At 54.5% G+C, this 12,718-nt stretch overlaps 1 protein-coding gene across 1 annotated transcript; it reads left to right on the forward strand.

Annotated features, from left to right (window-relative positions):
- The first annotated feature begins 480 nt into the window (after window positions 1-480).
- On the forward strand, window positions 481-12,130 carry sbk3 (SH3 domain binding kinase family, member 3). Its single transcript, XM_041232020.1, has 4 exons — window positions 481-581; window positions 1,676-1,820; window positions 8,765-8,967; window positions 9,617-12,130. The coding sequence occupies exons 2-4, from the start codon at window positions 1,676-1,678 to the stop codon at window positions 10,550-10,552; spliced, it is 1,284 nt and encodes a 427-aa protein (XP_041087954.1). The 5' UTR covers window positions 481-581; the 3' UTR covers window positions 10,553-12,130.
- The last annotated feature ends 588 nt before the right edge of the window (window positions 12,131-12,718 follow it).

Here is a 12,718-nt window from a genome sequence, read left to right on the forward strand (position 1 = left end):
TCCTCTCTACCTCTCCCCCTATTTCTCTCTGTCTCTCACTCTCACTCTGACATTTTTAACAGCAGCATTGATCAGGCAGACAGAACTGAGAGAACAGATGTGTGGGTGGTGTTACACAACTTTAATGTTTCATTCTCTCTCTCTTTTCCGCCCGAGAGAGAGAGAGAGAGAGAGAGAGAGAGAGAGAGAGAGAGAGAGAGAGAGAGAGAGAGAGAGAGAGAAGAGAGAGAGAGAGAGAGATAGAGAGAGAGCGGAGAGAGAGAAGACGAGCCCGTCGATCCCGTAGTAGACCGTTTATGAACTTGAACGTACGGTTTTTTGATAAACTTAAACCTTTCTGGACGACAGAGAGAGAGAGAGAGAGAGAGAGAGAGAGAGAGAGAGAGAGAGACCATATAGAAAACTCCAAGTAACGAAGCGCATCGAAGTCAAATAAACGTGGAGTTCCAATGTCTCTCGGTGTCGCTCGCTCGCCAGCTCCTGACAGCAAAGACTCGATCAGGACCGGACCTTGCCTTCACTGCCACTTTGCAAGATGTTGAATCACTGGACACCGAACCGAGAGTGATCGCGCTGCAAACGTGAGTCGACTGCTGTGAACACACAGGCACGTTTCAACACGCAGCGCTCCGTATAGAAGCGCAGGGTCGCCGTTCAGAAATAATGAAACAGCGCTGAACAGTTCAGCTCGGCCGCTCCGGGACACCTCATCTCCCGCTGGCAACATTAATCAGGCATTGTTATATTGACTGCTTTAACTGAGACACTGGAGTTAGGGTTTAGCTCTGGACAAAAGTTGTGCATCACCGAGAATTTTAGGAGGGCGACATAATACAAATAAAAAATTAAAAAATAAAACTGCATGAACGCAATTCAGATTATAGTCCTTTATCATCATGTATCAAAGAAACCACACAATTATACGCCAGAAAGCCTCCCGGAAGCCATAAATAGCAGTGCAGTATTTCATGTTATATTGCGAAATGTCGCATTTTCCCATTGTTGTCAGTTTTACGTTAAGTACAGTATATGGAAAGCTACAAAGCGGTGTGTAATTCAACATGTTATAACATAACAGTGCTGAGCATTGGACTTTATCAAGCAGAGTGAGTTCATTCTGCAGGGAGGGTGATGCCAAATTTATGGCCAGAGCTGTGATTTTATGTTTAGATTTCATTTGATTTAGTTGCCTGGTTACCAGTTTATGATGTACCATCTATTTTAGGACCGTTTTGTTGCCACTACACCCCTGGCTTTAACTGGTCTTAATGGTTTAACTGGTCTTACTGGTTTGTTGTCACTGGCTTTACTGTTTTGTTTCTCACTGTGGCAAACCATTTAACATTTCATATAGCAAGCAGAGTCACATTTCATATAGCAAGCAGAGTCACTGTTTGTATTTCATTATCTGTATATAATGCTCCGTTATCTATTTTAGGACCATCTAGTGCCACTGAATCCCATAGCTTTAACTGGTTTCACTGGTTTTTCACTGGTTTGTCTGACTGGTTTGTCATCACAGGTTTCTCTGGCTTATCCTCACTGGTTTCACTGGTTTAACTAGTTTATCTGGCTTGTCCTCACTGGTTTCACTGGTTTGTCTGGTTTGTTTCACTGGTTTCCCTGGTTTGCTTCATTGGTTTCACTAGTTTCTCTGGCTTCCTCTGGTTTCCAGATGTCCTCGCTGGCGCTGGAGGAGCTGTGTCACCTGACTGCACAGTCTCTGACCTCACTAGAGCTCCCCGATCACTTCCGAGTCATCAAGCAGCTGGGTGAGGGATCATATGGGGAGGTCCTGCTTGCCATACACAAGGAAAAAGGTCAGGGATCAACTGTCTGGCTGACTTTGTGTCCGTGTATCTGTCTGTATTCCAAAATAGATTTTGACATATTTTGAAATAGTCTAACTTCACTGTATCAAACCCTTCTTATAATACACTCTCTGTCCTCTCCTCTCTCCTCTCCTCCTATCTCCCCTCTCCTCTCCTCTCTCCTCTCCTCCCATCTCCCCTCTCCTCTCCTCTCTCCTCTCTCCTCTCCTCTCTCTCTCTCCTCTCTCCTCTCTCCCTCTCTCCTCTCTCTCTCCTCTCCTCTCCTCTCCTCTCCCCTCTCTCCTCTCCTCTCCTCTCCTCTCCTCTCTCCTCTCTCCTCTCCTCTCTCCTCTCCTCTCCTCTCCTCTCTCCTCTCTCCTCTCCCCTCTCTCCTCTCCCCTCTCCTCTCCTCTCTCCTCTCTCCTCTCCTCTCTCCCTCTCTTCTCTCTTCTGCTCTCTCCTCTCTCCTCTCCATCTCCCCTCTCCTCTCCTCTCCCCTCTCCTCTCTCCTCTCCCCTCTCTCCCCTCTCCTCTCTCCTCTCCTCTCTCCTCTCCCCTCTCCTCTCATCTCCCCTCTCCTCTCTCCTCTCTCCTCTCTCCTGCTGCTTTATTGGTATGACAATAGAGCCAGTGTGGTTCAGGGCTTGTAACCAGAAGGTACCTGGTTCAAATCCCACCTCTGCCACTGGCTGACTCATTGTGTGGGACTCTGAGCTAGTCACTTCACCTCCTTGCGCTCCATTCTCCCGATGAGATGTTAAATCAATGTCCTATTGTCACTGACCCTACATATAATGCACAGCACTTTGTGATGGTGGTCCACTATGAAAGGTGCTGTATATGAATAACATAAAATTAAGTTTTTCCAAAGCATTTAAACAAAAAACATCAATACAGACACAATACTAACAGATAACCCTCCCTCCTTCTCCTATACACCCACATCTACTACCCTCCTCCTTACACCTCCCTTCCTCCCCTATACCGATCCCACTACCCTCCTCCTACAACCCCCCTTCCCTACCATCCTCCTACAACCACCCACCTTCACATCCCGATTGTGGGTGGCAGTGATGGGAGGGAGGGTGGGGGGGAGGGAGGGAGGGGATATGTGGGTGGAAAACATGGTGAGGAGGAGATTTCACACGGGGGAGGGTGGACCCTCACTTATTGGATATACGACCATACCGGAAGTGACCCTAAGGAGGATGTGGGGGCCTCCCTCCCTCCCCTATACACCCACCTTCACTACCCTCCTCCTACAACCCCCCTCCCTCCCTCCCGATATGTGGGTGGAAGTCGGGATGGGAGGAGGATTGTTGGGGAGGAGGAGGGGAGGGAGGGGATATGTGGGTCCCTGGAAGTGATGGGAGGAGGATGTGGGGGGGAGGGAGGAGGGGATATGTGGGTGGATGTGATGGGAGGGAGGATGTTGGGGGGAGCCCTCCTACCCCCCTCCCTCCCTCCCGATATGTGGGTGGAAGTGATTGGGAGGAGGATGTTGGGGGGGGGAGGGCGGGGGGATATGTGGGCGGGCCTAGGGCTAGGGATGTTGTGGTTGGATGTGATGGGGGCCAGGGTAAGTATACGGATCACCTTACATACCTTCAGTGATGGGACGCCCTCCTACAACCCCCCTCCCTCCCTCCCCTATACACCCACCTTCACTACCCTCCTCCTACAACCCCCCTCCCTCCATCCCCTATACACCCACCTTCACTACCCTCCTCCTACAACCCCCCTCCCTCCATCATCCTATACACCCACCTTCACATGAAGTGATGGGAGGGATAACACACCTCACTGTGGGGGGACCCCCTCCCATCCCTCACTATGTCCTACAACCCTCCTCCTACACCCCCCTCCCTCCCTCCACTATACACCCACCTTGTTCCTCCATCCCTATACACCCACCTTCACTGGCTCCTCCAACCCCCCTATCCCATCCCTCCCTCCCCTATACACCCACCTTCACTACCCTCCTCCTACAACCCCCCTCCCTCCATCCCCTATACACCCACCTTCACACGTAATGGGAGGAGGATGTGGGGTGGGGAGGGAGGGGAGGCTATTGTATACATTGGGACCTGCAGGATGTTGGGGGGGAGGCAGGGATGGGACACCACCTTCACTGGTGTGGAAGTGACAAACCCCCCTCCCTCCTAGGGGCCACCTTCACTACCTCCTCCGACAAACCCCCCTGGACCTCCCTCCCCTATACACCCCCTTCACTACATGTCCTCCTTTAGTGATGGGAGGGGAGGGAATGTGGGGGGGAGGGGGAGGAGGGGGGCCCTTCCTCCCTCCTCTATACACCCTCCTTCCTACCCCCTCCTACAACCCCCCTCCCTCCCTCCCCTATACACCCACCTTCACTACCCTCCTCCTACAACCCCCCTCCCTCCATCCCCTATACGTGGGTGGAAGTGATGGCTACCCTCCTCCACCCCCCCTCCCTCCCTCCGGATATGTGGGTTGTGGAAGTGATGGGATCCCCTAGAGGATGTTGGGGGGGGGGGGAGGGCAGGGAGGGGAATGTGGGGGAAGGATGGGAGGAGGATGTTGGGGGGGGGTACGGGGGAGGGGCGGGGATAGTGGGTGGAAGTGTGGGCGGAGGAGTCCTCCTACAACCCCCCCCCTCCCTCCCTCCCCTATACACCCACCTTCACTACCCTCCTCCTACAACCCCCCTCCCTCCATCCCCTATACACCCACCTTCACTACCCTCCTCCTACAACCCCCCTCCCTCCATCCTCCTACACACCCCCCCCCCCATGGGAGGAGATGTTGGGGGAGGGAGGGAGGGGATATGGGGGGCGGACCTCCCTGGAAGGTGATGCTCCTCCTACACCCCCTCCCTCCCTCCCCTATACACCCACCTTCACTACCCTCCTCCTACAACCCCCCTCCCTCCATCCCCTATACACCCACCTTCACTATGGGGAGGAGGATGTTACAAGGGGGGGGAGGAGGGGGCTACCTCCTGTGGGGGTGGAAGTCCCTCCCGATGGGAGGAGGATGTTGGGGGGAGGCAGGGTGGGATCCAGAGTGGGTGGAAGTGATGGGAGGAGGATGTTGGGGGGGGTAGGGTCCTGAGGGAGGGGATATGTGGGTGGAGGGATGGCGGAGGAGGATGTGGGTGGCCCCGGCCCATTCCCGACCCTCCCTCCCCTATACACCCACCTTCACTACCCTCCTCCTACAACCCCCCTCCCTCCATCCCCTATACACCTTCACTACCCGTCCTCCTACAAACCCCCCTCATCCCTCCCTAGGTGACCCATGGGCCCCTATACCTCCACAACCCCCCTCCCTCCCTCCCCTATACACACACCTTCACTACCCTCCTCCTACAACCTCCCTCCCTCCCTATACACCCACCTTCACATGGGTGGAAGGATGTGGGGGAGGAGGGTGGGGCGGAGGGAGGGCGGGGATATGGGGGTGGACAACCCCTCCTCCGGAGGATGTTGGGGGGAGTGATGGGAGGGGATATGTGGGTCCTCACGATCACACCCACTTCATGGGAGGAGGATTGTTGGGGGGAGGGAGGGAGGGGTTCACTACCCTCCTTACAATGGGAGGCCCCTGTTGGGGGGGAGGCACTACGGGCTATGTGGGTGGGAGTGATTCCTAGAGGAGATGTTAACCCCCCCTCCCCCTCCCTCCCTCCCCTATACACCCACCTTCACTACCCTCCTCCTACAACCCCCCTCCCTCCATCCCCTATACACCCACCTTCACACCCACCTGTCAGGACCTTCCTGGGGGGAGGGAGGGGAGGGGATCCCTGGTAACAACCACATGATGGGAGGAAGTGATGGGGAGGAGGTACAACCCCCCCTCCCTCCCTCCCCTATACACCCACCTTCACTACCCTCCTCCTACAACCCCCCTCCCTCCATCCCCTATACACCCACCTTCCCTCATTACACCTCCCTCCCTCCCCTATACACCCACCTTCACTACCCTCCTCCTACAACCCCCCTCCCTCCATCCCCTATACACCCACCTTCACTACCCTCCTCCTACAACCCCCCTCCCTCCCCCCTATACACCCACCTTCACATGTGGGGGGTGGACGAGGATGTGGGGGCTCCCTCCCTCCCCTACACCCCCACCCCCGATTATTGGAGGGGAGGATGTCTCCTACACCCGGCCCCGGTCCACTCCCCTGTCCTCCCCTGATTTCGAGGAGGATAACACCCCGGTCCCCCCCCTCCCTCCCTCCCGATCCTGTGGGGGCCGTGCCTGGGCGGAGGATGTTGGGGGGTCGGGGAGGTAGGGGATATGTGGGTGGAAGTGATCCCGCCGGAGGGAGTGTTGGGGGGAGGAGTCCTCAGGGGAATGTGGGGGTGGAAGTGATGGGGGAGGTATGTTCCCCCTATCAGGGAGGGAGGGGATATGTGGGTGAAGTGACCCCCGGGACCTCCTACAACCCCCCTCCCTCCCTCCCGATATGTGGGGGGCTTCATGACCTGGGAGGAGGCCTACCTCCCTTCATAACCGGCCCCTCCCCGATACACCCACCTTCACCCTCCTGGCTCCTCCGACAAACCCCCTCCCTCCCTCCCCTATACACCCACCTTCACTACCCTCCTCCTACAACCCCCCTCCCTCCATCCCCTATACACCCACCTTCACATCACTGGGAGGATCCTGGGGGGGGGGGGGCGGGAGGGGATTATGTGGGTCCCTATAGTGATGCGAGGAGGCTGTTGGGGGGCGGGTCCTACACCCCCTCCCGCCCTCCCCTGGGATACCCCACAAGTGATCACTAGGCTGTTGGGGGGAGGCTGAGGGAGGGGAGTGGACCTATGTGGATGTTGGACAACCCCCGGTGTGGGTGGCCCTCCATCCATATAAACCCACCTTCACTACCCTCTTACAACCCCCTCCCATTCCCTATCCCCACCTCCCTCCCCTACAACACCCCCCCCTCCCTCCCCTACCCTCCTCCTACAACCTCCTACAACCCCCCTCCCTCCCTCCCCTATACACCCACCTTCACTACCCTCCTCCTACAACCCCCCTCCCTCCCTCCCCTATACACCCACCTTCACTACCCTCCTCCTACAACCCCCCTCCCTCCATCCCCATTCCCCCCTGGGTGGACTCCTTATTACACCGGTACCATTCCCTCCCGCCCTCCCCTCTACACCACCCTCACTACCCTCCCCATGGACACCCCTCTCGCTCCTGTCACTCCTATAAAACCCACAGTCACTACCCTCCTCCCTACAACCCCCTCCCTCCGCGGTATATACACCACCTTCACTACCCTCCGGGCTACAACCCCCTCCCTCCATCCGCTATGCGCCTACGACACTACCCATCCCCTATACACCCCCCTTCACACTGCTGGGAGGCACCTTCATGTGGGGGGGGCGGGCCCCCTCCCTCCCCAATCCTATGGGTGGCGTGCTGGGGGGGCCTTTGGGGGGCCCTCCCTCCCCTATACACCCACCTTCACTACCCTCCTCCTACAACCCCCCTCCCTCCCTCCCCTATACACCCACCTTCACATTGGTCCACCCGTAAAACCCTACGGGGATCTTATACCCACCAGTGACCCATTGCCCTATATATGGGGGGGAAGTGACACCCACCTTCACTTACCCTCCTGTACAAAACCCCCTCCCTCCCTCCCCCTCCTTCACCACCCCTACGGGGGATACACCCCCCTGGACTAACTCCTCCGCCTCCTATACCACCCCCGGTACCGCTGAGATACACCCCCTTCCTCCCTCCTCTATACACCCTCCTTCCCCTATACACCCTCCCTCATTACACCTCCCTCCCTCCCCTATACACCCACCTTCACTACCCTCCTCCTACAACCCCCCTCCCTCCATCCCCTATACACCCACCTTCACTACCCCCCATCCTATACCCCCACCTCCTCCCCCCCACCCACCGTCATTGGGCCCCAGGATGTTTGGGGGGAGGGCCCTCCCTCTACACCCACCTTCATACCTCCTCCTACACCCCCCCTCCCTCCCTCCCCTATACACCCCACCTTCACTATTCCTGGGCCTACAAAGTGATGGGTCCTCCTACAACCCCCCTCCCTCCATCCCCTATACACCCACGAAGTGATTCCTCAACCCCCCCTCCGTTGGCCTCCTCCCGTATAGGTCACTGTGGGGTCTCCTACATGCGAGGGCCTCATCCCTCAGTGTCCTGCGTATGACAACCACCTTCATCCACTACAACCCCTCCTCCCACATGGACGTGCTGGGAGGATATGTTCCCTCCTCCCATTACCCCTCCCTCCCTCCCCTATACACCCACCTTCACTACCCTCCTCCTACAACCCCCCTCCCTCCATCCCCTATACACCCACCTTCACTACCCTCCTCCTACAACCCCCCTCCCTCCCTCCCCTATACACCCACCTTCACTACCCTCCTCCTACAACCCCCCTCCCTCCATCCCCTATACACCCACCTTCACTACCTCCTCCTACAACCCCCCTCCCTCCCTCCCCTATACACCCACCTCACTACCCTCCGGGCCGTACAACCCCCGTCCCTCCCCCCCCTCCCTCACCTCCCTATACACTACGTTCACCTACAACCCCCTCCCTCACCTCCCACTATACACCACCTTCATGCGAGGAGGATCCTCCTATAACCCCCCCCGGGGGCATCAGGGTCCCTCCCTCCACTATACACCCACCTTCACTACCCTCCTCCTACAACCTCCCCCCGTCCCATCCCGTCCCTCTCCATATTTACAGTATCAACCATGAACAATAATGTCTGCTCCTCATGCATAGTGTTAGGCTCTCACGTTGTGGCAGGCAGCTACATACTGGGCAGTAGGTTCTGCAGGACTGGTATTTTCTCCGTGTCGGAGAGTAAAGGGAATTCTGTGGCTTGATTGGCCAGTTGTCCCTAGTTTGTTTGTATTGAGAGCAGTGTAACAGGAAGTGCATCTCTGCCTCTCAGGTACTCCGATGGCTCTGAAGCTCTGTCCTCGCAGGTCCAGCTCTAGGCTCTCATTCCTGCGTGAGTACTGTGTCTCTCTCTCTCTCTCCGCTCATCCCTCCATCATCGGCGTGTTTGGGATCGTGTTCCAGACTCCGCTGCTCTTTGGCTTCGCTCAGGAGGTGGCAGCGTGGGGAGACCTCTTCCAAATCATCCTGCCACAGGTCCGTCCGTCCGTCTGTGTGTCTGTCTGTCTGTCCCTCTGTGTGTCTGTCTTTCTGTGTGTCTGTCTGACTCTCTGTCTGTGTATCTGTCTGTCTCTCTGTGTGTCTGTCTGTCTGTCTGTGTGTGTCTGTCCGTCTATGTGACTGTCTGTCTGTTTGTCTGTGTGTCTGTCTCTCTGTGTGTCTCCTCTCCCTCTCTCCTCGCCCTTCCCTCCTCTTTCAGCCTATTTCAGTGTATATCTCTCCTCGCCCTTCCCCCTCTCCTCTCCTCTCCCATCTCTCCTCTCTCCACTCTTCCCTCCTCTCTGCCCTCTCCTCTCTCCTCTCTCCCCTCCTCTCTGCTCTCTCCTCTCGCCTCTCTCCTCTCTCCCCTCCTCTCTGCTCTCTCCTCTCTTCTCTCTCCCCTCCTCTGCTCAGGAGAGGTATTCTCTCTCCCTCCTTTCTCCTCTCTATACTCTCTCTCTCCCCTCCTCTCCTCTCTCCAAATGGGAGTGCCTCCTCTCTGGGCTCAGTGTGTTCTCTCTCCCCTCCTCTCTCCTCTCTGCTCTCTCCTCTGTCCAGGTGGGAGTGCCTCAGGACTCCTCGGGACTGAGTGACTCTCTCCCAAATTCTCCCCTCCTCTCTCCTCTCTGCTCTCTCCTTTCTCCAGGTGGGAGTGCCTCCTCTCTGGGCTCAGCGTGTTCTCTCTCAGCTCTCTCTGGCTCTTGATTTTCTTCACTCCAAGGCTCTGGTTCACTGTGACGTGAAGCCCGAGAATGTTCTGCTGTGCGGCCCGGAGTGCCGGCTGGTCAAGCTGTCGGACTTTGGCCTGACGAAACACATGGGGTCCCGAATCCGAGGGACCAGGGGACCCGTGCCCTACAGCGCCCCCGAGCTGACTATAGAGGGGGATGAGGGGGAGGGGGGAGGTGATGAAGGGGAGGGACTGAGTGACATCGGGGGTGATGTCACTGCTGCTGCCGATATCAGTGGCAATGCTAATGCTAATGCCAATGTTAATGTCAGTGGCAATGCTAAAGTCCCTGCTGCTGCCCTCTCCCCCGGGCCGTGGCGGCTGGCTCTCCCCAGTCTCGACTCCTGGGCGCTGGGCGTGCTCACCTTTTGCCTGCTCACAGGGTGCTTCCCCTGGGAGAGGAGCTGCCCCTCCGACCCGCTCTACAAGGACTTCAGTCGCTGGTTCGAGAGCCGGGATGATGCTGGGGGGACTGGGAGGACTGGGAGCTCTGGGGTTGAACTGTCTGCTGATGAGGATGAGAAAGAAAAATTGGGCATTGCGCACCTCCCCCCCGCTCAGTTCCGTAGCTTCACCCCTCTTGCTCTCTCACTCTTTCGGGGGCTCCTGACCCCCGACCCCCAGGTCAGGGCCACGCCCAGAGAGGCCCTTCAATACCTGAGAGGCCCCTGGGTGAATGAGAGAGAGGGGGAGGGAGAGAGAGGAGAGGGAAGGGTGGAAGGTGAGAGAGGAGGAGAGACAGGAGGAGAGAGGGAGGAAGAGAGAGGAGAGGGAGGGGGGACATCTGCTAAGACTCAGCCCTTCATCTCTCTCAGTGTGGAGCCAGTCGTAGATAGTCACTGTGAACACTGACTGTAAACATCACTGTAAACATGTACTGTAAACATCACTGTACACATCACTGTAAACATGTACTGTATATATTGACTGATTTACAGTAAAGATACACTGTAACTGTAAAGGTTAACTGTCAAGATTCACTGTAAAGATACACAGTAACACTGTAAAGGTTAGCTGTCAAGATTCACTGTAAAGATACATTGTAAAGATTCACTGTAACGATTTACTGTAAAGATTCACTGTAAAGAGTAATTGTAAAGATCAGCTGTAAAGATTTACTAAAGATTAACTGTCAACACTCACTTTAGGCACAGAGATTCACTGTGAAGATTCGCAGTGAAGATTGGAGGAGTCGACATCCTGGCATGATGTATCTTCTCAGCTCAACAATCAGCTCTTTTTTTCCCTCCTGTCCCTAATGAACCACCATACATTTAAAACACTGGTCTCTCTCCCAGATTTATTATTATTATTATTATTATTATTATTATTATTATTATTAGTAGTAGTCCTATTTAAAAGCCCAAATTAGAACCATCCAATTAGAGGACTACTCAAGCCGTCAAATGATGGCTGGAAAGAAGAATTCAAATTAGCATCCTCAATTTGAGGATGCTAAATGGATGGGGCTTTAACTAATTTAACTGAAAAAAAGGGTCAAAAAGTCTGTAAATTAAATATTCAAAACAAAGGGGGGGGGGGGGGGGGTGGTACAGCACACGCCACCCACAGCCCACTTGTCGACAAAGGCGGACATGTCGCCTGCAGACTCCTCGTGGGCGTGCTTCAAATTAACCCGGGATCGGACCCGGGCCCTGAACATGGCTCTGCAGTCAAAGAAACCCTCCCCGATCATCTTGCGCTTCCTGGTCTTGTAGATGGCCAGTCTAGTGAGAGCCAGGAGCAGATTCACCAGGTGGTTTCTCGTCTTGGTGGAGCCACAAACAGGGTGCCCAAAAATGAGGAAGGTGGGTGAAAAATGCAGCCAGAACTGAAGCAGGAGGTTCCTCAGTAGGAGAAAGAACAGCTGCAGCCTGGCACAAAGAAAATAAATGTGAGCCACCGACTCGGACTGCACACGCTTGCGCCTTCCTTTCCCCGACGCTATCGGAGGGGGTCCTGCGACGGTGGGGAATTCACCTCTGCTAGCGCCTTGCAGGGAGTGCAGCGAGACAAAGGAAAAAGACAAAACAGTGTTGTATATCAAACAAAACAACGAAATCAAAAGATTTTTAAATCAAAAGGTGCACCACTACTTTATAAAAAAGAATATGTAAAAGATTTGAAAAATGAAGTTTAACAGCTGTTTTTTATGTTTTTAAATTGAACTGCAGGAGCTCAGAAAGGTGAGACTTCTTAGCAGTAGTGGGAGGAATATTACTAGTAAGAGGAGGAGCCTGATCACTGGAGCAGAGCTGAATATGCATTCTGTAGTGGCCTGTCTCCCAGTCACACTGATTCAAACCCAGTGAATATTTATTTACTGGATTGCTTGTAAAGACCCCAGTGAGATATTTAGTAATTTAGCAGACATTTTAATCCAGATCGACTTCCAGAGACTAGGGGGGGTGAACTCTGCTTTATCAACAACTGCTGCTGCAGGGTCACTTCCAATAGGACCTCGGTTGTTTGACATCTCATCCGGAGCACAAGGAGGTTCAGTGACTGGCTCAGGGTCACACACACACACACACACACACACACACACACACACACACACACACACACACACACACACACACACACACACACACACACACACACACACACACACACACACACACACACACACACACACACACACACACACACACACACACACACACACACACACACACGACACAGCTAGTCAGTGGCTGAGCCGGGATTTGAAACTCCTGGTATCAAGCCCCTTTCTTTATCCACTGGACCAGCAAGCCTTGGGGTTCATGTTGTGCGATCAGGTGTCTTGCTGTGTGTTTAGGGTGAGCTTTTACTTTCGGGGGCAATTTTATAATGGAAATCCTGTTTTGTGTGGGTGAGGTGATATTAAATGACATCTTCAATAAAATATGGATTCTGTTTTTTTTTTTTTTTTTAACTCTCTTGTTACAAATGCTTATCTCTGAATCATTCTGAATATCAAAATAAAAAATGCAAAAACTGGAACACAAAAAAAAGTTGTCAAAGAGTTACTTT

Source organism: Polyodon spathula, chromosome 29, assembly GCF_017654505.1.
Source record: "Polyodon spathula isolate WHYD16114869_AA chromosome 29, ASM1765450v1, whole genome shotgun sequence".
Classification (NCBI taxonomy): Eukaryota; Metazoa; Chordata; class Actinopteri; order Acipenseriformes; family Polyodontidae; genus Polyodon; species Polyodon spathula.